At 45.5% G+C, this 21,990-nt stretch overlaps 1 protein-coding gene across 4 annotated transcripts in view; it reads left to right on the forward strand.

Moving 5' to 3' along the window:
• The window catches only part of FERMT2 (FERM domain containing kindlin 2), a 114,879-nt gene that overhangs the window by 57,494 nt on the left and 35,395 nt on the right, over positions 1-21,990 (forward strand). For all 4 annotated transcript variants that reach the window (XM_032765925.2, XM_032765927.2, XM_032765928.2 and 1 more), the window contains exon 4: positions 19,749-19,883. In XM_032765925.2, the coding sequence (XP_032621816.1) occupies positions 19,749-19,883 (135 nt within the window). The remainder of the gene's footprint in view (positions 1-19,748; positions 19,884-21,990) is intronic.

Raw genomic sequence — 21,990 nt, forward strand, 5'->3', positions numbered from 1 at the left:
CCCATTGGCCTGGAGTGGCGAACCACGGCCAGTGGGAGCGATTGGCCGAACTTGCAGAAGCGGCAGGTAAACAAACCAGCACAGCTCGCCAGGGTGCTTACCCTGGTGAGCCACGTGCCAAAGGTTGCCAATCCCTGGTCTAGACACCAAATTTGCCCTACCTCTTTAAAATGGTGTCTCATCCAATACAGAATGTCCTCTGACTTCCTCCCAAAAAAACCCCCTATTTTTATAAAATGTAAATTGCTCAGTGCCTAGAAACGAACATGTGCTGTTCCCAGAACTTTGCCCGTTCTTGCTGATAATACACACATAAGCAGGTTTTTCGCTGAAACTGGAAAAGCTATATTTGTAACTTTTATAAGTAGTGCGGTGAGGGAGAATGTGTTATAGTACTTTGTCCTGCTTCTGTTGCAAACATAAAAAAAAAGTCTTGTCATTGATGTCTAAGTGGCAGTTGTTTCATCTGTATATCTTAGGGTTTTCCAACACTGGCTCAGTCTCTACTTTTCTTAAAGACGGCAAATGGCCTAACTGATCATAGGTGCAGCTTCTTCCCTAAAGCGGCTCCAAGGGCAGCCTCGTCCTGGTGTTCCCATCTTTCAGTTGCTTTCTGGAGACAAAAATATAAGGCTTTCCCCTCTGCTCTTCTGCAGAGGTAATTTTAAACTTCCATTGCAAAGTGAGAGAGACTGGAAAGCCATAATGACCATAGCCTTGTTCTTCCCTTCCCTGCTCAATAATAGGACATGTTCCTATTGTATCTAGTGATCAGTTCTTGTACTATCACTGCTTCTGTCTTTCATTGCTCATGGCTGTAAATATGCTCTTAGGTGCCTTCTTCCTAGAAGGAATTCCAGTTAGCTACAAAATAATGAGGTAGTATTTATCCTAAAATGTCAGGACCAAAATGGAATCCTGAGAGAGCTTTTTGAATGCCCCAGGGTATACAGCATGGATCTAGTGAAAGTCCTTATGACTCTCTGAGCAATTAATGATGCTGGGAAAGCATCTAAAGAAAAAAACACTTGAGAACTAAAGAGTATACCACAGGGGTCAGCAACCTTTGAGAAGTGGTGTGCCAAGTCTTCATTAATTTAAGGTTTCGGGTGCCAGTAATACATTTTACATTTACAGGGGCCGGCAACAGAACCCCAGACCAGCAGCTGGCTCACACGCTCAGCCCGCTGCCGGTCTGGGGTTCTGTCCCCCGGCTCCTTCCAGCCGGGGTCCCGGCCACTGTCTCCACTCAGCCCATTGCCAGCCCAGAGTTCCATCCATCTAGGCTGGCAGTGAGCTGAGCAGGGCCGGCGGCCGGGACCCTGGCTGGCAGACTGCCACTAAAAATCAGCTCGTGTGCCGCAGGTTGCCAGCCCCTCGTATGCCAGTTTCCATTATAGACTGAGAGTAAATGAAGAATTAACAAAGCATATGTTTGCAGTCCTGCTACCAGGAGAGGATCTGGTAATAATGTAACAATTCCTAAATGTGTTGGAGACGGATAGGAATGGAAGAGAAACTTTCCATTTAAAGGATCACTGTCAACTTTAAATGTAGTCGGTTTTTTAAATTCCAAGTACTAAATCTGCCCCAATCAGTTTTTGTGGTTTTTGCAGTTGCATTTTCCTGTATTTAGATGGCTTTTCTCATATGTATTGCTGTGTGAAAAACCCAGGCAAACATACAAAACTGACAAAGGAAAATAATACAACTGACTATCCACAAAGCAACCGAGGTGGAGAGCAAAAATAGATTTCCTTCCTCTCCCTCTCTTCTTCCTGTCAGGTAACCTTAGGTTACATGTAACAAGAATCAGTGGATTTTTTTCTCCCTTACTATGAAGTTGTCATGGCCTGTTTTTAAAATAGACTGTGTGGATCATGTTCTGAAGGCACCAGTAAATGCTGGCAAACTTGGTATTGTTGCAGTTCTTAAATTCTTTGTATGGTCTGGTGCAGAGAAGAACTGGTTATATTCACTTTGTTTACTCTAAGTGCTTAATTTAACTCTTCACTGCACTTCAAGAGGTTTTTTTTGGATGGTGGTTTTTTAAGCAAAAGTGGATTTTGCGGGGAAGGGAGGGATGTGTGTGCTAGCTACATACCTTTTAGAGAACTTTCGGTAAAAAAAATGGGGATCTTATCCCACTTGTGGAAATCATCAAAATGTTTAAGAACAGCAGACTATTCTGTTTCTGGACCTTCTTATGATGTGACATAATACAGTTGACATTGCTGCCGTCCTTTTCTCCTCCTGAGCCCCTTTTAATTCTGCATGGCTCATGGCTTCTTTCTTCACTTCATAGACAGTAAGTGGCAGGAATGGAAGATTTCAGTATGGAGCAAAGGGGAGATATCTTAATAAAAATCATTTAAAATTCTATTATAACTGGTATATTACAACAGCTGTAGTAAAACTTCCCTAAGCATTTCCATTCCATTTAGAGTCTCATAACTTTAAGCCTTTTGGGCTAAAATTTTCCACTTCTGATCTCTGCCCAAGTGTGAACTATATTCTGCGTGTTGAAGCTTGAGCAAAACACCTGCTATTTTTATATGAAAGGATAGCAAGGACAGAACTATTTTCCCCATTATAAAACGAACATAATAAAAACCTGATGTTCATAAGATCGTCTCCTCCCTTCGCAATGATCTAAGCGATGGGCTAGGAATATGATGGCCATAGCTTTTTTAATTGCCTTGAGGAGCTGCATGGTTGCTGCAATGTTAGAGGCTGGAGAGAAGGAGTACCTGTTCTAGTCCCTCTCTTGCTCCCCTTAACCTCATCAGTCTTTTTAATTTCTTACTGCCACATTTTGTAGAGGATTGGAACCAGATCCAATTTGTCCTGCATCCTCAGAGGTTATTGGACACCTCAAGAGACCTTTCTTTGAAAGAACTGTCCTCAGATTGTTGCTTCTACTTTAGAGACAAGGGAACAGTTGACCTGAGCCCAAATAAATATCTAAACAGTTGGTCAACTGCACAATCTATAATAAATGTACTGAATACAGTGAGCTGTTGTGCAGTGAGGCCATGCGCATCAGTGGGGTGTGAATTCTAAGGCACACCATGTTGTGCACTACGTGGCCCAAGTCATTAACTGGCCCATGTAGACCTTGCTGGCATGCACTAAAAGTTCTCAGTGTGTGGTAACATAGTACTGTTCAAAATTGGACTGTTATGATGCACTGAGGAACTTTTAGTGCATGCCAGCAAGGTCTATGTGGGCCAGTTAATGCACGTTAGAATTCACACCCCACTTAACGTGCACTGCCCCACTGTCTATTCAAGCCCTGTCTGTTACTGTCTCTGACGCTAGTAAATTTCATTAAGAGCATATTGTGACCCTTGTATGGTGTAATACTGTACAACTTCTGACATAGCTACAGTCTTATCACCTCAAGTGACCTGAAAAGCAATTTTTTTTTTGCTCTTGGCATGTACTATAAAACTTCATCCAGTATTATTTTATTATAAAGACAAGTCCATAACTGCACAAACGTAAGCCATGAAATATGATCCGTAGAACTTCACTTGCATTCAGAAAAAGCAGTTTTTTAAGTCTGAAATAGAGATGGGGTGGCTTTTGAGGTTTCATTTTTCCAAGAATTGTCATGCTGATATGTAACAGCGTAACTTTTTTGACTCATTCGTTCCAGACAATGGTGACATAGCTGAGAAACATTCCAACTCCATAACACACTTCCTACTTTAGGGAATGGCTTCAGCACTAAAGCGAGGATTTCTCCTAGACACTGACTGTGCTGTAGTCTATAGCTTTGAAAAATAAAGTTGTAGAGGTTTTTTATGTCTAAATATCTGGACCCTTTCTTGTCCTTTAGACATCCCAGGCATGGGGAGTCTGAATAAATTCATACCGTGAAGAAGATTTTTCTCAAGTTCATTTTTCTAACTAGGTTTTAAGCTATGGGAAACCAGCATAAATGTTAACAATTTCAAAGTTTTGAAGGAGGTTCTTGGTATATACTCAGACTGTAGAAATGTGTCATCAGTTGAATGTTCATCTATATTTTCAACATCACTTACTTTGATTTGTACATGCACATTCAGACTAAAACTCTGTAAGAAATAGAAATACATTGTGTAGTTGTATCCTTTATTTAAAAGTAGCTCTTCCCCTCCCCCCTTTAGATCTGATGTGACTTATGTTTGAAGTGCTTCTAAGATAAGATTTTTGTCTTATCAAGCATGTTAAAATCTGCAGGTAGAGTTCTGTTAATCTTCTCATGACTGATAACCTTGCCTCTTCGGGCAGGCAGTTCAGATCAGACGACCCATGATTCATTTATTTTCACCTCTCCTTTCCCAAGCCATTATCACAAATAATATGAGAAGCTTGCAAGTCTGCAGGCAGGGATTTCTCAAACCACAGAGAATGTGGGCCTAAAGGCTCAGTTTAAAAAAAAAACAAAAACACAGTCCTCTCTTCGCTGTCCCTTAATATTCCTCAAACAATGTTTCCTCAAAAACCTGGGGGGGAGGGAGTGTCAGTGCTTTGCTATGTGCCCTGAAAGTTAACCAATATAGGCACTAACAGACTCGGGGGAGGAGAGCTGGTATAGAGACAATGCCCTGCCACTCACCCCTTCCCATTTAAACCAAGGGTTTCTGCTTAAATCCTTCTACTGATGTCAGCTACTTTGCTATCAGTGGAGGGAGGTGAAAGGAGGACCAGTCTGTTAGCTAGGCAGGTCCCACATGGCGTAAACTTTAAAAGTTTAATCCCAGCACCTTATTGCTTCTGGGTAGAGTCTGTCTAAAGTTCATAGACCAAGTCTACACTCTGAAGGTACATTTTTCTTTTCTTTAAATCCCAATCCCCTGGAGCTACTTGGGGTAGTGGTCCATGAAATTACAAATATTGGTAATAGCACTGAGTACTTGAAATTCTGTCTAATATACAAGGTGTGTGGGTGAAGAGAAATTCTCACCACAAAGGCTCAAAAAGAAGTTGAAGACTAAACAAAAGGCAAAGACTAAGGAAATGTCTCCCACCGGAGTTGGAGCCTCTGGTCAGTGACAAGCTATTTCAGGCCCTTGGAAATCAAGATGCAATGAAGGGGAAGGTTAAGCCACTTGACCCACAGGCTGAAGAGGATAATAAAAGCATGAGCGTTTTAAGTTGGTGGGACATCTTCCCACCTATATTTCTGAAATAAACTCTGAAATGTTTGTACTCTACTTTTTTACAGGAGGGATCTTTCTTGTTTGAAAAATGAACACTCTTCATGAGTGTAATCTTTTGGTAATCAATGGGGGGGGCGGGTATTTTGTTTTTCTTTCTTTCTTTTAAAGTATTTGAGTAGCATGGATTATTCTACCCAAGTCAAATGGCTGATTGCTAAAGGAATCTGGCGTTTTTTCCTATTAGTTTCCCGGCTCCGGCCCCTATGTCAAATTGTAGTGTTCTAAGACACTATTTCTGTTGCAAACTAATCATAGACCTTTACAGAAGTATAGTGGAGACTTTTTTAAACAAATAACTGATATAGGCATCGGTAGAAACCTATGTCTAGTTTTCAATCCACAATTTTTTCATATTCCATGTGCACTGCAACATAATTTTGAAGACTGTTTTTAGTGGCACATTCACAACATAATCTTGCAGGGTTTGCCAGCATATCTGTATGAGCGAATTAACAGCTGGGCTTTAGTACATTTACTTAAAAGAATAATTGTATAGTGTAAAGCAACAAGCCCTTATGAACTTTAGAAACATACAAAAATCTAGTTAGAACTTAAACCAATTCTGAATGAACTTTGTCTCGTACAATCCTGTTTCTTGTGCACAGTGATAGACTTAAAAAAACCCATAACCTCATGGTTACAGAATTACAGATCATAGAATAGGACTGGCATAGCTTTAAAAATACTAGTCTTTTCAGTACAGCTTCCTCACAGATGATCACAATGACATTTATTCTGAATTGTCGACTGCTTACCGGAGCACTGTCCCTTCAAAGTGACTTTATGCGGGCGAGATCCTGCTTCCACTGAAATAAAGTGCAGAAATCCAGTTAACTTTAATTATTCACTTCCCACTGAGATCATGTCTTTGATGTGTTTTACCCCATTCACTGGATATAATTAACAGCAAATTATTTCAGCAAACCAGCCTATACAGGTGTCAAGTGACCTGAAACTTGGTTAAAAGTGCAAACCTGTTTGAAGAGCTTAAAGTGTTTTATACCACTTCTACTCATTAAGGGAGTGTCTCTAGTTTTATATGGTTAAAATAAGTACTGGGATCTGGATCTGGAGCTATATAGCTACTCCTTGTCCCAGTTTCTAATTAGCTACAGTACTGCCATCTGGTAGTCCTTAAACTCCTGGAATTTCTTTGCTTTAGCTACAGAAACTAAACACCATGTTTGCCAAGACAGTTTCTTTATTCAAAACATGTTTTAGGATCCTCGGTAAATGTATTAATCATATGCAATAGAACATAGACCTTCCCCCTCCCCCCAACCCACCAGTAATTTACTGAATGATTAAAAAGTACATCGGTAAAATGTTTTTATTGATTATTGCTTTCTATATCAATTTTGTTTCATACTTCTAACTTAAGTTAGAATCGTGTGGCTAGCTTTTCCTTAAGGAATTCCTTTTGAATTACTCCTTTGGGGGAAGACTTGACTTAGTAGTCACATTGAATCTATTATAGGTTCTGAGGTGGAAAAAGACTATTAAAATGGCTATCTAATGGGCTAAAATTCTTAGAGTTTCTGGGTAAGTAATGCTAAATTTGAGGCTACTGAGAAATGGATATGATGGCTGTGGAATCTGTGCCAGTAGTTTAACAGTGCTAGAAGTTGTCAAACTTTTAAGGGTAATAAGAATACCATTTTAGTTTTTGAAATAAATATCTAGCTTTTACTAGTGATCTGGTAACACATTTTTAAGGTAACTTCCTAAAACTTTCTGTAACCTCAGTAATATTGCCATCTGAAGAGAGTATCATGAGTGACTGGGAGAAAACTGTAAAAACTTGCTCTGAAATCAGATGGTCAAAGTTGATTAATTTCCAAAATGAATTGCTTTCAGAAGACTAGGCTGGCTTATAGCCCATCCTTTGGAAGCCTCTATTTGTCTCTTGAATCTCATTTGAATGATTTCTTGCTCCAGAAATGAATGCTAGCTTTCAGCTGAAAGGGAATAACAGTCGCTAATGTACTGTGAACAAACGTAGGAATATAAAATTTCAGTTGCCTTGATTTTTTTAATGCTATTTCTAGATTAACTATCTCTGGCACGACAATCTTAGATATTCCAACAGATTTTGCACAGTGTATGTATCTATACTGTGTACAATAATTTGTCATACATATACACCCAGCTTTACCTAGTGACTTTGAATAAGTCACAAAATACATGTGTTTAGTGACACTAAACTTAACTGTGTCAACGTATCTAAAGCATGTGCGGGTGTTTCTTTAGGATGTTTTTTGTTTTTTGTTTTTTTTAAAGTAAGAATAAGTAAATTAAGGAGGCTTAAGTCAAGGAAGAGGGGAAAGTGGCAAAAGTAGCCTGATTTTAACATATTTAGTCCTTTTTGGAAAGGTTTAAGACCACTAAAATTTAGAAATACTTTACTACCATTTTCCATAGAAGCAGTAGCAGTGTTTACCACAAGGATGTTGGACTATCATAAATAGGATGTATGGGGTCTGAAACAATTCTGTATGCTGTGGTCCACACAATGACAGTGTTTTGGGAATACCGTGTGTATACTAAGCAAATTGTCTCACCTAGATATTTGAGAAAATCTAGGACAGAAGGTCGCCTCGTGGTTTTTGTCTAAATCAGAGCCTGAAAACAAAAAACACACCGTGCTTATAGTTCAGTGGCTTACATAAAAGAAACTCAGTTTCATTCACACAGTTGGTTGTTGGAGCATTACAATGTTATTAATGTGTGCTGCAGGGAACGCTTAATCCTTAAATTGACGTGATGGAACAGAACAGCTTCTTCATAACTATTGAAGTCAGTATTTAGGGTGCTTTAATAGTCAGATTATTGGCACAAGAAGCCCCAGCAGTGCAGAGAAAACATGATCTATCCTGTCACTGGGTCTGTAGCTTAAAGAAACAAAAACAAAAATAAAATACAAATACTAAATATCAAAAGGCAGACCAATAATAGCCATCTTACCTAGGAGAATGCAGCAAATATTTTTCTTTGTAACTTGTAATTTCTCTTGTATTTTCTTCACTCTTTTTTTCACTGAGTACTGCACAGGGGAAAACCCCAACAGCATCATAGTAGCACTATATTTAAAATGCAAGACGCAAAAAATGTGAATAAGTTGTTAGTCATCTTACTTCAAATGTGTTGACAAGCAGGGATATTTATACTGGAGAGTCAGGCCTAAAAGGAGCAGTCCTGGTGTTTAAACACCTAGCCCTACACTACAAACTTATGTCAGTAAAAGTGTGTTACTGAGGGGTGTTTGAAAATCCACACCTCGGAGCAACACACTTATACCGAGCTAACTCCTGTACTAGACAGCACTATGTCGACAAGAGGGCTTCTCCTGTCGACACAGCTACTGCCTCTCACGGAGGTGGAATACCTACACAGATGGGAGAAGCTCTTCCACCGCCATAGCTAGTGTCTTCAGTAAGCTGTGCCGCTGAAGTGCTGTAAATGTAGACAAACCCTCAGGTTAGTTAGACAGCTATAGCTAGTCTGCAGCAGAGTACAGCAGCTATCTGCTTTACAGCAATTAATGACAGTTGAGGATCAAACACTGGGCAATTAGCTCAAAATGTGTCCGTAATTGTTACTTTTTATCCTGGTGTTTCTCTAGCAAGTTTCTAGTGCAGGAAGATGCCAGTAAGTGTGGAAATCATCCAGAAACACCTATGTCTCAATGGAGCATAGTGTAGATGTGCCAACTCATTATGTGGTGAGGGCCAAATTCCGATTTTAATTATAGTGCGGTGGCTGGGGTAACCTTCTACGCACTTCATCAGATGTACGAAATAAAAAATACAGGAGCAGGTATAAATACATGAAAGGATGGGGGTGTTTTACCAAGTCTTAGGGTCAGTCTAACAAGATGAAATCAATTAACAGCAGAATACCAAAGGAGGAAAAATAACTTGAAGTGGTAAAAGTGTGTCCCATTACAGACAGTTGACAAGAAGGTGTGAGTAACAGTAGGGAGACATTAGTATTGGGGAAATTACGTTTAGGTTTTGTAATGACCCAACCAGTCCCAGTCTTTATTCAGACCTAATCTGATGGTATCTAGTTTGCAAATTAATTCCAGTTCTGCAGCTTCACATTGGACTCTGTTTTTTTTTTGAAGTTTTTTTGTTGAAGAATTGCCTCTTTGAGGTTTGTTATTGAAATGTTCTCCTACTGTTTTTTTGATGTTATGATTCCTGCTGTCAGATTTGTGTCCATTTCTCCTTGGTTTTTTTGCTGATACAGAGTAACATGGCTACCACTGAAACCTGTTACTACTCCAAGAATTGAGTCTTGCATGGTGCTATCTCCGTATTACCTGCCGTTGTCACTCAGGGTCTGCTGAAAGTAGAGTTAAAAGCAATCAGTGGAGTTGAGAGCACAGATAGAGCTCTTCTGCAGCTGAAACTCCACTTTCCATGCTTATTCGTAATCTTCACTTGACATATTTTATAGCTTAGATCTGCATGTTGCAGTCTTTGATCCTTACATTAAAATGGCTTCATGCCCAGGTGAATGCTTTTCCAGCTCCAGTTACTCAAATATCAATCCCATATAACTTTTTTTTTTTCTTTCTTCTGGTTTCAGCAAGGGAATTCTGAATTCCATCTAATTTGTTTATGGATTAGTTCTATATTCTGCCAGATAGTGGACTTCATTTTCTTATAGAGGTGTTTCCCAGTAAGAGTTTGGTGCAGACAGATATAACCAAAGCACCATCTTTGTCTGAAATAATCTTATGGGTTAGTGTGTATATTTTGCTGACAGCTGCTTTGGGCTAGACACTTTGCCTGCGCTATAATTTTTTCTAAACTCTTCCTGTGGTGCAGCTCTCAGAGAGATCAGATTTGTCTTAACTATCTTGGAGTATTAGTAATCATCTGCAAACTTTGCCACTCTATTATCCTTTTTCACGATCATTTATGAATAAATTGAATAGGATTGTCCTAGGACTGACCCTTAGGGGAACACCACTAGTATACCCCTCTCCATCTGAGAATTTACCATATAATTCCTACCCTTTGTTCCTGTCTTTTACGCATTCTCAGTCCAATGAAGGACCTTGCCTTTTATCCGCATGACAGCTTAATTACAATAAAAGCCTTTGACGAGGGCCTGTCAAAGGCGTCTGGAATCTACAGTACCACCTGCTGTCCACTGGATCCCCCTTGTCCACCATGTTTTTGTTGACCACTTCAAAGAAATTAATAGATTAGTAAGCGACACACGATTTTACTTACAGACCACTATGTTGATATGCCAACCATTGTTTTCTGTGTGTCCTGACAATTTTATTCTTATTATTGTTTCGACAAATTTGCCCGGTACCGATCGTAGACTTACCGGTCATGTAATTGCCCGCCGGTCAGCTCTCATACTTTTAAATAATTGGCGTTACATTGCTAACTGTCCATCAATTGGGGTACTCGAGACAGCCGATTTAAAGGACAGGTTTACACCTTAGTTAATATTTCTCAACTCACATTTAGTTCTCTTCAGAACTCTTGAGTGAATGCCACATGGTCCCGGTACTTGTTAATGTTGAGTTTATCAATTATTCCCAAACACCCTCTAGTGACACTCAATCTGTGACTAGTTCCTCAGAATGTCACTGTACAAAGCCAGCTCCAGTTTGGAAATCTCCCTAACATCCTCAGCCGTTGAAGACTGAAGCAAAGACCATTTAGTTCTTCCCGCACTGACTTTATCTCTCTAAGCGCTCCTTTGTATTCTCTCGATCATCAAGGGGCCCCACTGGTTGTTTAGCAGGTTTCGTGCTTCTGATGTACTTAAAAAACATTTTATTATTACCTTTTGGAGTTTTTGGCTAGCCTTTCTTCAAACTCCTCTTTGGCTTTTCTTATTACACTCTTGCACTTAATTGGGCAGTGTTTATGCTCCATTCTATTTGCTTCACTAGGATTTGACTTCCACTTTTTAAAGGAAGTCTTTTTATCAGTCACTGCTTCTTTTACATGGTTGTTAAACCACGGTGGCTCTTTTTTAGTTCTTTTACTGTGTTTCTTAATTTGGGGTATACATTGAAGTTGGGCCTCTATTATGGTGTCTTTAAAAAGTGCCCATGCAGCTTGCAGGGTTTTCACTTTAAGATTTCACTTTCTCCTGGAGTTAGGTGCTTAAGGAGCTTCTTGAAAGAGTCCAGTGGGGCGGGGCAGGAGGAGGAGGAGATCTCCTGCATAACCTTTAGCCTAGTGATTCCGTACTCACCTGGGATGTGGGAGACCAGTTGAATTTCTCCCTTCACCTCATGAGAAGTGGTGGGATTTCAAGAGGCATCTGCATCTGCCCCCTCTCAGGTCGGTACCCTAACCATTGAGATATGGCGTATTCTCATGTGTGTCTACCTCAGTCTCCCATTGAAACTGTTCCACTTTGGATAAATAGTCATTGAAGCAGAGAGACTGGACCCTGGGCCTCTCATCTCTCAGGTGAGCGTCCCACCCACTAGGCTATACACTCATTCTCTCTGGCTCTGGATGTTTTGGGTAGAGTTAGGTGGCCTCTGAACACACCTATTGGCCCGGGCCCTGCAAGCGAGTTAGATGGAGGAGTGCCTGTCTTCCCTTGGTGCATGGGTCGCTCTGGGGCTTAGGCAGGCACCTGGATGTCTAGAGGGAGGCAGTATGCATGCTCAGAGGCAGAAACATAGGTGCCGAGTGAATTTCAGTGTCTACAGGGCTAGATGATGGCTGAGTGGGGGGTTTTAATCTCAGTGGTGCCTAAAAATTGGATGTAGGTGCCTAAGTACCTTTGTGAATCTATCCCTTGGTCTCCTCTGCAGCTGGTCAAAAATGTAGTGCCCCAAAACATCTCTTGCCCCAGAACAAAGCCAAAACTCTAAGTAACTAATATAAGAGTACACGTAAAGCCTGCATGTTTGTCATGGTCATAATTTCTGTGACACAAACTCTGACTCTTAAAGGGGCTTCATTTAAAAAAAAATCTTAAGGTTTTGTTACCCTTTTTCTTTGTATAATGTGCTTTAGAGATTATGGAAAATCTATAAACCCATGTTCTTCTTCGAGTGATTGCTCATATCCATTCCATTAGGTGTACGCGCCACGCGTGCACGTTCGTCGGAAGACTTTTACCCTAGCAACTCCAGCGGGCCAGCAGGTCGCCTCCTAGAGTGGCGCCGCCATGGCGGTGATATATACTCCTGCCGGCCCGCCTACTCCTCAGTTCCTTCTTACTGCCGTGTCGGTCGTTGGAACTGTGGAGCGCGGCATAGCTGCTCTCCACGTCCCTAGCTTCTCTTCGTTCATAGTTCTACTGTTAGTTTTAGTGTTAGTTACCTAGTTTAGTATAGTTATAGTTCATAGTTTTAGTGTATATAGCTCGCGGGTTCGGGGCGCTAGCCCTCTCCCGCACCCGGCGCCGGGCTCATGCCTGGTTCACCGGGGTTCAAACAGTGCTCGGCCTGTAAAAAGCCGATGCCCACCAGCAATCCCCACGACGCCTGCTTGAAGTGTCTGGGGGAATCGCACATTTTGGAGAAGTGCCGCATTTGTAAGACCTTCCGTCCGAGGACCAAGAAGGAGCGAGACCAGCGTCTCAAGACGCTCCTCATGGAAGCAGCACTTCACCCTGCGTCCTCGACACCGAGTGCCGCTTCGGCTCTGGCACCGGATATCTCCGGCACCGCGAAAGCGCCTTGGCACCGCCTTTCTCCGGCACCGGGTCACGGGAAGAGGCCCTCGACGTCCTCTACCCCGGCTAAGCAGCCCTGAAAGGAGCTCCCGGCGCCGACGCCGGCCGTGTTGGCCGTGCCAGGGACTTCGTTGACTCCGGGCCCGGCGGGTCCGTCGAGTCCGATCCCTCCCAGCTCCCCGCCAAGATCTGGGGTAGAGCTGATGGTCCCGTCCACGCCCGAGACCTTCTCGTCGGCACGGGACCTGATTGCTCTAACTGAGCCTGGGCTGCCCAACCCCGGCACGCCGGTGCGGTGTCGTGCTCTCCATAAGGGCAAGCCAACCCCGATGGGGCACCGTCCCCGGATTCTCCGACCGGGCGCCGCTCAAGATCCCGGCACCGTCGCGATCCCGCACGTCCGAGGGAGGTCTCTCCCTCGCGACCGACCGCTCGCAGTCCGCGCACCGCTCTCCTAGGCTGGCACCGGTCGTACCCGCGGCATCCGGTCATCATCTCGCCGCTCCAGATACTCCCGGCACCGCTCTCAGTCCAGCCACGCTACAGGCGCCGCAACTCCGGAGCCGCTCACGCACTGCAGGTCCAATTCCCAGTCGACCTCCGGCACCGCGCTGGTCGCAGGTCCCGGTCCCCCCGGTCCCGGCACCGGTACACTCCGGCACCGATCTCCGAGGCACCGCGGAGGTCGTGCCGATCAAGGGCGCTGGATTCTCGCTATCCTCCTTCGGCCCCACCATGGGTCTCCCGACAAGGCTCTGTATCCTCGACTGACAGTATCTATTTGGACTCTGAAGAGACCTGCCCTATCTTTCCGGAAAGGTCACCAGAGCAGGCCACAGCACTGGGGCTTCTGGACCCCTGGGCATACCATCAAGCCCAGGGTCGCTCCGCCACATTCCCTCACGTGGCGCCTGACCCAGCGGAGGCCTCCAGAGGCTGCAGCGTCACGGCCCTCCACTACATCCCCTGAGGAAGGCGTCCATCATTCGTGGCTCGGGAATCCCTCAGGACCTGAACCGGTACTCCCACCGCGGAGCTACCAGACCCCTCTTGCCGGACTCTCTTCATTCTCCCCTGATGAAGCGTAGCCGGGAACGACATCACGGTCCACCCCCCCTGACCTGAGGCGCACCAAGATCCTTCTCAGGCGAGTGGCGCTGAAACATGAAACATTCGCCGAGGTCTCCGAGGTTGAGGACCCTGTGTGCAGTTACTCAATTCTGCGCCCCACTCGTGTTGCCCTGCTCCTTTATAAAACGATACATAGCAACGCCAACACCATCTGGCAGTCACCGCCTCCGTTCCCCCCACCCCGGGGTAGAACGTTACATGTCCCATCTAAGCTATTGACTACCTATATGTCACCCCGCGCCCATGCTCCCTCGTCGTCAATCTGTGAACGAGAGGAACGTCATGGCAAGACCAGCCCCCAAGTCAAGGAGGCAAGAAGATGGCCCTACTGGGCCGCTAAGGTCTATTCTGGGAGCATTGCAGCTCCGAGTCTCAACCACAAGCTCTACTCAGCCGCTACTCTTTAACACCTGCGAAGCGCTGATAAATTCAAAGAGCTCCTCCCGCAAGACGCCGCGGGTCGTCCCCCTTCTGGACGCAAGGAAAGAAGTTGCCGCACTTCTTGCAGGCTCGGCATGGGACGCAGCGACATATGCCGCCAGAATCTGGCCTCCGGTCACGATGCGTCGTATCTCCTGCTGACAAGGTCTTGGTCCTTCCTCGTGGAACTCCACATACATCAGGATCTTCCGATATTTGGGGCCGGCCTGTTCATCATGGAATCCACACGAAAACAACGCTCATCTCCCTTTTCTCCCCGCAAGAGTCCGCCAACCACGCCCCCAACGCTGAAAAGTATATATATCTATTGTTCCCGAGTCCATCTCATGCAAAACGCGCGCTCCTCTCGCAGCATCAGCAACCCTTATTGCGCGCAAGATAGACAACAGACAAGAATAGAACTATCCAGCTCCCTATACCCTCACCACCCCCCCCAAACAATACGTCCTTTAGCGGCCTTTCCCCTAGCCCGGCCAGAGCACGCAATGACTCCTTTTCATGGCTTGCCCTGGCGCACCCATCTTTGAGAAAAGGCCCTGGCCTCGAGGCCTCGATCAGGGCCCATCAGAGGGCTCACCTCTCATTGCGCGCTGCGCAGAATACCCCAAAGAAAGCACAAACCCGCGCGCCTCACCTTCGGCCCAACGCGCCTTATGGCCGGGTGGAGCTACCTTTTCCCTATAATGGTGAAGCTTCACCCCGCACAACCACCCCAGCCAAAGGAAGGGTGGGGGCCTTTTCAACCCTCCCCCCTTTTGCCCCCCCATACTTTGCCTGGGCCTCCAAGCCTGGGAAAGTCCCCCCCTTTCTCGTTTTTAACCCCTGGAAAAAAAAGAAACTTTTCGCCTTGATTTCGTACTATTGTGCTTTTTGTGCTCCAGTCTCCTGCCACAGCCTGCGGTCCTCCCTTCTCTTGTGCAGCTCATCCTCCTCCTTTTTTTCCCCTCCCCCAGGCCACCCCCCCAAATGACCTCCCCAAATTTTTTTTTGTTTTTTTTTTGAGGCTTTCTTTCCATTTGGGCTGTTTCTCAAGCCCCCCATATAGAGGTCCCCATATTCTCTGTTCTCGCTGCCTGGATTGCCGCATAAAAACGTGCACCTTGCTCGGCTTCTGCTCGCTAGAGCCTGCCATATCCGAACCCCCTCCACATAGGTTTGTTTTGGTGGTCACGCGCGGCACACACATCTCCCGCAGCCGCTCCTCTTCTCTGCATGGTGAGAGGATAGACAGAAGTCCAATATCTCTCTTTGACAAGAATAGGTAGTGCGCGGCAGAGAAGTGAAATATAACGGCCACTGACAAAGAATGAAGGAGAGGCAGGAGGGTGGCTAACTCGCCCGCAAAATCCTTCCTATTTGTTAAATTACTCTTTGCTTCCATTGAGACGCGTTCGCCCGAAAATCCACATCCTCGGACTCGTGCGCGACGGAAGAAACGTCCAACACAATATTCTGGTGGAGTGAGGAAATATCCAGGCTGTTAAAATGAATAATTCACCATTAGGACCTGTGGCTATTCTCCCTCTGGATCCTCGTGTGGTGTTACTGTTACTCCTCTGGCACGCCACACCGAGTGTCCCCTCGACATGCACCGCTGCCCTTTTTTCTATCCTGAATAACGACAATTTTTTAATTTCAAATATCGAGGGGGCGGGACACCAATCTTTAAAGGGGGCTCAGGTCTACAACTTTCTGTACGAGTAGATTTAAATCGATCTTTTTCAGAGCTTATCTCTTTAGAGCGGCGTGTGGCATAATCTCCATGTGCAATGCTTATCAGCGGGGGTGCCTCGGGCGTTCGGATTTTTTTTAAGCTCGTGTGGCTAGCCTGACAGAGAAGTTTCGTAAGTGCTCAGGAATATCTTTTAAAAAAATTCGATTTTTTACTCACCCGTTTCTTTTCCACCGCGCCATGGCGGGTGAAAGTCCGGTCAGACACTTTCCTTCCGGTGCCGCGGGCTCGCGCGGCCGTGTGATTGGGTCTCCTATCCACCTATCTCTGCCGGGACGCTAGAGCATATAAAAGGGGTCCGGTTCCGTTTCTAGGCTTGGAGTTTGCCGGGAAAATTCGATTCTCTCCAGGAGGCCGGGTCCAGCGCGCTCACGTGTGCGTGCATCGAGACTATCGCTCGCTCGCCATGAGTGGCGAGCGCGGTGTGGTGGCGCGCGCGCGGGAGGGAAACCATCGCGACATGGAGTGCATGAGCAAGTAGGGTTAAGTTTCGTCGGGTGTGACTCTCCGTCCGTGGCGAAGAGATTGGGGATTTTTTTTTTAAATTTTGGCGCTCTCCTAAGGACTTTCTCGCGGCGGCTACATGGGCCTTTCCATGGTCGTGCTGCGCCGCTTCAACAAGCTGTGGTTGAGGATACAAGGACATCCTCCGCGGAGGATTACAGACGCACCTCTTTATCTTCTGAGGTCGGACTCTTTGCTCGACATTCTTGGCCACATGGCGGTCCTGCGACTTTCGTGACGGAGCACGCCAGGCTACGGGCTCAGACCTCTGCAGTCGTGGCTCATTCCTCAGCTACGCCTAGCCAGACGCATCGTTTTGGCACCATCTGTCAAGTCCCATAGTACGTCTCTTCTCCCTCGCGGGACGAGATCTCCACTTCTGTGTCGGGAGGCCATAATGTTGTGGGACTTTTGCATAGCCCACTCAGTTCACCTAGTCGCTTCCTTTCTCCCCGGGGCTCGGAATACCCTGGCAGATCGTCTCAGTCGGTCCTTCTGCTCCCACGAATGGTCCCTTCGCCCGGACGTTGCCCTCACGCTTTTCCGAAGGTGGGGCATCCCCACATGGACCTCTTTGCATCTCGCTGGAACAGGAAGTGCCCAATGTTCTGCTCTTTCCAGGGTCGCGAGCAGGGCTCGGTGGCAGACGTCTTTCTGATTCTGTGGGTGACGCACCTCTTCTATGCGTTCCCTCCGTTCCCGTTGATCCCCAAGGTCCTTCTGAAGGTGCGCAGGGACAAGGCCCACTTGATTCTCATCGCTCCGGCATGGCCCCGTCAGCATTGGTACTCTCTGCTGCTGGACCTGTCGGTAGCGGACCCTGTACCCCTGCCCCTTTACCTGGACCTGATCACGCAGGACCGCAGCCGGCTTTGTCACCTGGACCTCCAGTCGCTGCACCTCTCAGCGTGGCTCCTGCGTGGCTGACTCAGTCCGAGTTACATTGCTCTTCTCCAGTGAGGCAGGTTCTTCTGGGAAGTAGGAAACCGTCTACGAGGATGACATACGTAGCCAAATGGAAACGTTTTACGTGCTGGTGCACGGAGAAGCGCTTCCACCCCACCGATGTTTCCATCCCAATCGTCTTAGATTACCTTTGGTCGCTCAAGCAACAAGGCCTGGCGGTGTCCTCTCTCCGAGTTCACTTAGCGGCCATCTCCACCTTCCACCTGGGGAGCGTCAGCCTCTCGGTCTTCTCACACCCGATGGTGGCTAGATTCCTCAAGGGGCTGGAGCGCCTTTACCCCCAGGTCCGCCACCCAGCCCCCTCCTGGGATCTCAACCTAGTGTTGTCCCGTCTTATGTCCCCCCCGTTTGAGCCGCTGGCTACGCGTTCCCTCCTCTACTTGTCCTGGAAGACGACATTCCTGGTGGCAATCACTTCCGCTAGGCGCGTGTCAGAACTGCGCGCCCTCGTGGTGGACCCCCCGTATACGGTGTTCCATCTGGACAAGGTGCAACTGAGGCCGCACCCCGCATTTCTTCGCAAGGTTGTCTCGGCCTTTCATGTCAACCAGGACATATTCCTGCCTGTCGTCTTCCCGAAACCACATTCGTCTCGCAAGGAGCAACGGTTACACTCCTTAGACGTGCGCAGGGCGCTCGCCTTTTATATAGAGCAAACCAAGCCGTTCCGTAAGTCCACCCAGCTCTTTGTCGCCGTAGCTGAGCGAGTTAAGGGGTTGCCAGTCTCCTCGCAGCGGATCTCCTCGTGGGTGACGTCCTGTATACGGGCTTGTTACGACCTGGCCCATCTCCCTTTGGGCCAAGTAACTGCGCACTCTACTAGAGCCCAGGCATCGTCGACGGCATTCCTCGCAGGAGTACCCATCCAGGAAACCTGCAGGGCAGCGACCTGGTCCTCCGTGCACACCTTTGCTACCCACTATGCCCTGGTCCAGCAGTCCAGGGATGATGCAGCCTTCGGCTCTGCCGTGTTACACGCTGCGACCTCTCACTCCGACCCCACCGCCTAGCTAAGGCTTGGGAATCACCTACTGGAATGGATATGAGCAATCACTCGAAGAAGAAAACACGGTTACTCACCTTTGTAACTGTTGTTCTTCGAGATGTGTTGCTCATATCCATTCCACACCCGCCCTCCTTCCCCACTGTCGGAGTAACCAGCAAGAAGGAACTGAGGAGCGGGCGGGCCGGCAGGGGTATATATCACCCGCCATGGCGGTGCCACTCTAGGGGGCGACCTACCGGCCCACTGGAGTTGCTAGGGTAAAAGTCTTCTGTCGAACGTGCACGCGCAGTGCGTACACCTAATGGAATGGATATGAGCAACACATCTCGAAGAACAACAGTTACAAAGGTGAGTAACCGTGTTTTACATTTTGCTGATTTACAGGCTTTATCAAATTGAGGCATAATAGTCAGTGTTCTATAAAATGTAGGTATATATTCTGTAGGTATTGTGGAGTGTTACTTTTATAATAGAAAATAAACACAATGGCCAAGATTTTAAAAATTGGTTCTTCAAGATAGGTTCCTAAATTTGTGTGATACCTAAATAAGTGGTTTGATTTTTCAGAAATGCAATCATATAAACCATTTCTTAAAATCTTGGTCAGTAGTTGAAATGCTTTGCCTCATACCATGAGTCTTTTTTTGCCACAACAACCAGTCTGACTTACGTGTATTTGAAATGTTTCAGCATAATGTACTGTACCTATTTATGTGAAAGGCGTGATTACCTGTAGAAATAGCACAGTTGGTTCAGGTAATAGGAGTCAAACCCAGAAACTGCACCTGGACTGGCTCATAAGAAATCCATCCTCAGCCTCTTAGTGGTCAGAAAAATCAAAGGGTTTCCATCAGGAAATCTGGCCAGGAAACAATTGCAGGTTTGTTTCCTTTTAAGCCAAGAAAGGAGAAAAAAAGGCTAATTTGAAAATTCCATGTTGAGAAGTGTTACCAAAATCACTTTCTTTCCACATGCACAGCCTTGTTTGCAGGACAATTTCCCAGGTTAAAGTCTGCAAGTTATTTGAATTTGTCAATAGTGGAAACAATTTTTTTTATTAAATTGGTAGTTTTCTCCTCAGATATCAGACATCCAGAAGAACTCTCTCTCTTGAGGAAACCCAGGGATCCAACAAAGAAGAAAAAGAGAAAGATAGATGACCAAGGTGAAGATGAGGCGCTTGAACTGGAGGGACCATTAATCACTCCAGGATCAGGTGAGCCTAGGCTTGTTTCTGTAGTTATTTGGGGGAAGGTGGCTGGGAAGGGAAAGGAGCAGGAGGAAGAGGGAGGGGGAAGGTTAAGTAGTTACACTGGAGCAGATCTTGAAGGGAAACATGTATTGGTCACACCTAATCCATTGATTCCTGCACAAGAAATACATTGCAAATAAACTCCGCAGAAGTCATCTGAGAGCTATAGAGTATTTAGTAATTGTTCTGTGAATGAATTCTAAATGCTTTTACATATGTAAAACAGAACAATGCTAATTTTTTATTTTTTTTCAAAGTTGAGCCTGATTCTTGTAGTGTCTAGGGCGGGGTGGCCGATCTTTGGCTCCAGAGCCACATATATGGCTCTTCAGAAGTTAAGATGCGACTCCTTGTACAGGCATCGACTCCAGGGCTGGAGCTACAGGCGCCAACTTCCCAATGTGCCAGGAGGTGTTCACTGCTCAGCCTCTGGCTCTGCCACAGGCCCTGCTCCCACTCCACCCCTTCCCACCACCTCCTCTGAGCCTGCCGTGCTCTCACTCCTCCCCTTAGAGCCTCCTGCATGCCACGAAACCACCGATTGGTGGGGCTGCCAGTGGATGGGAGGCGCTGGGAGCGGGGGCAGCGGGAGCTGATGGGGTGGGGGCCTCTGACGTATTGCTGTGGCTCTTTGGCAATGTACATTGGTAAATCCTGGCTCCTTTTCAGGCTCAGGTTGGTCATCCCTGGTCTAGGGTACGTTACTGATGTGTTTTCTTAATTTCTAAGCTTTTTCTTGTCCCATATTATCCTAAATACCTGGCTGCACTTGGATATAGAATGACTTAGATGTTGGCTTTGTCACTGTGTTACTGCAGGAATTATGTCTTTGTACGAATTATGAAAGGCTGAACAATGGCTGTTTTCTATTATAAGCAGATTCCAGAAAGCTTGAAAGAGTTTTACTTGTATTAGTATTCCTTATATAAAGGCACAGGCTTCAGACTTTTAGTATTAAAAGTAACCTCATGTTCTTTGTTCTTTGTATAATTTCTAATGGTGGAATAGTTTACATATCTGGTAGATAGTTTGAACAGTGGCTTACAGAAACAGAACAATACCACTACAGAGAAAGTATGCTTACTATGAGGGGTATATTGAGCCAGACATACAGTCTCTGTTCGAAAAATTGAACTGTTGTTCATCAGATCTGCTTTCATCTTGGGGTGGTGTAAATCCAGCTGAAGGAGAATATTGCACCAGTCATGAGAACCTTAAACTAGAATGGACCTTTACAAACGCTTTCAGCAGTTCATACTAGCTCTCTGCATATTTCAGAACTGCATGTCTTCTAAAAATGTTGCTTATTAATCAAGCAAAGGAAGGGAAGTGGGGACAAGAAGTGACACTCATAACATCTTCCTTAATTGGTCTTAAAATACCAGAGGTGGACATAACCCTGACAGTATCAGAACCGCCAATGATTCTGGACTAGCAAGGGAATCAAGGGAAAATAGTTTGTTTCCTCCCCTTCGCTCCAAAGTGATTAACTATCCAGGTCTGGTGTAGAGTTAAGGCATCTCTGCATCTTTAATTGCTGCCTTTAGTTCAGTGTATGAACCTATGTTTGTTTGCGATTTAGTTAGAAATTTACAGTTAAATGCATTTATCCCATTAAATAGAAATTGCATATATTTAACTTGAATAACCTCGCCATAATTAATAGTTGTTGTTCGGTTTGCACTGGTACTGCACTGATACCATTTCTGTGCTATTGAATACTGACATGACATGAGTAATCATTTCAGGTCATGCCTCTCTCTGTGCTTATGGATTTACAGAGGTAAATTCTGCACATTGAGATACCCTGACCAGTAGATGCTGGGCTTATAGGCAGATCATTGTAGGCAAAGCTGATAGTGCTGCTGCTATCTAAGGTTGTCCGACATTTATTACAGAGGAAACTCTAACACCTCCCATGATTTGGAGCCGGAACTTGACATTTGGCAGAGGTTATGGCCTTGTGAGGATTGTGCTTCTTGTCATCCCTGAGGAAATCTGCTCAAATTTGTCCTAGTAACAAGCATTTGAAAAATCACAGTTCAGACATATTCAATAGCGACTTGCTAGA

Source organism: Chelonoidis abingdonii, chromosome 4 (assembly GCF_003597395.2).
Source record: "Chelonoidis abingdonii isolate Lonesome George chromosome 4, CheloAbing_2.0, whole genome shotgun sequence".
NCBI classification, from domain to species: domain Eukaryota; kingdom Metazoa; phylum Chordata; order Testudines; family Testudinidae; genus Chelonoidis; species Chelonoidis abingdonii.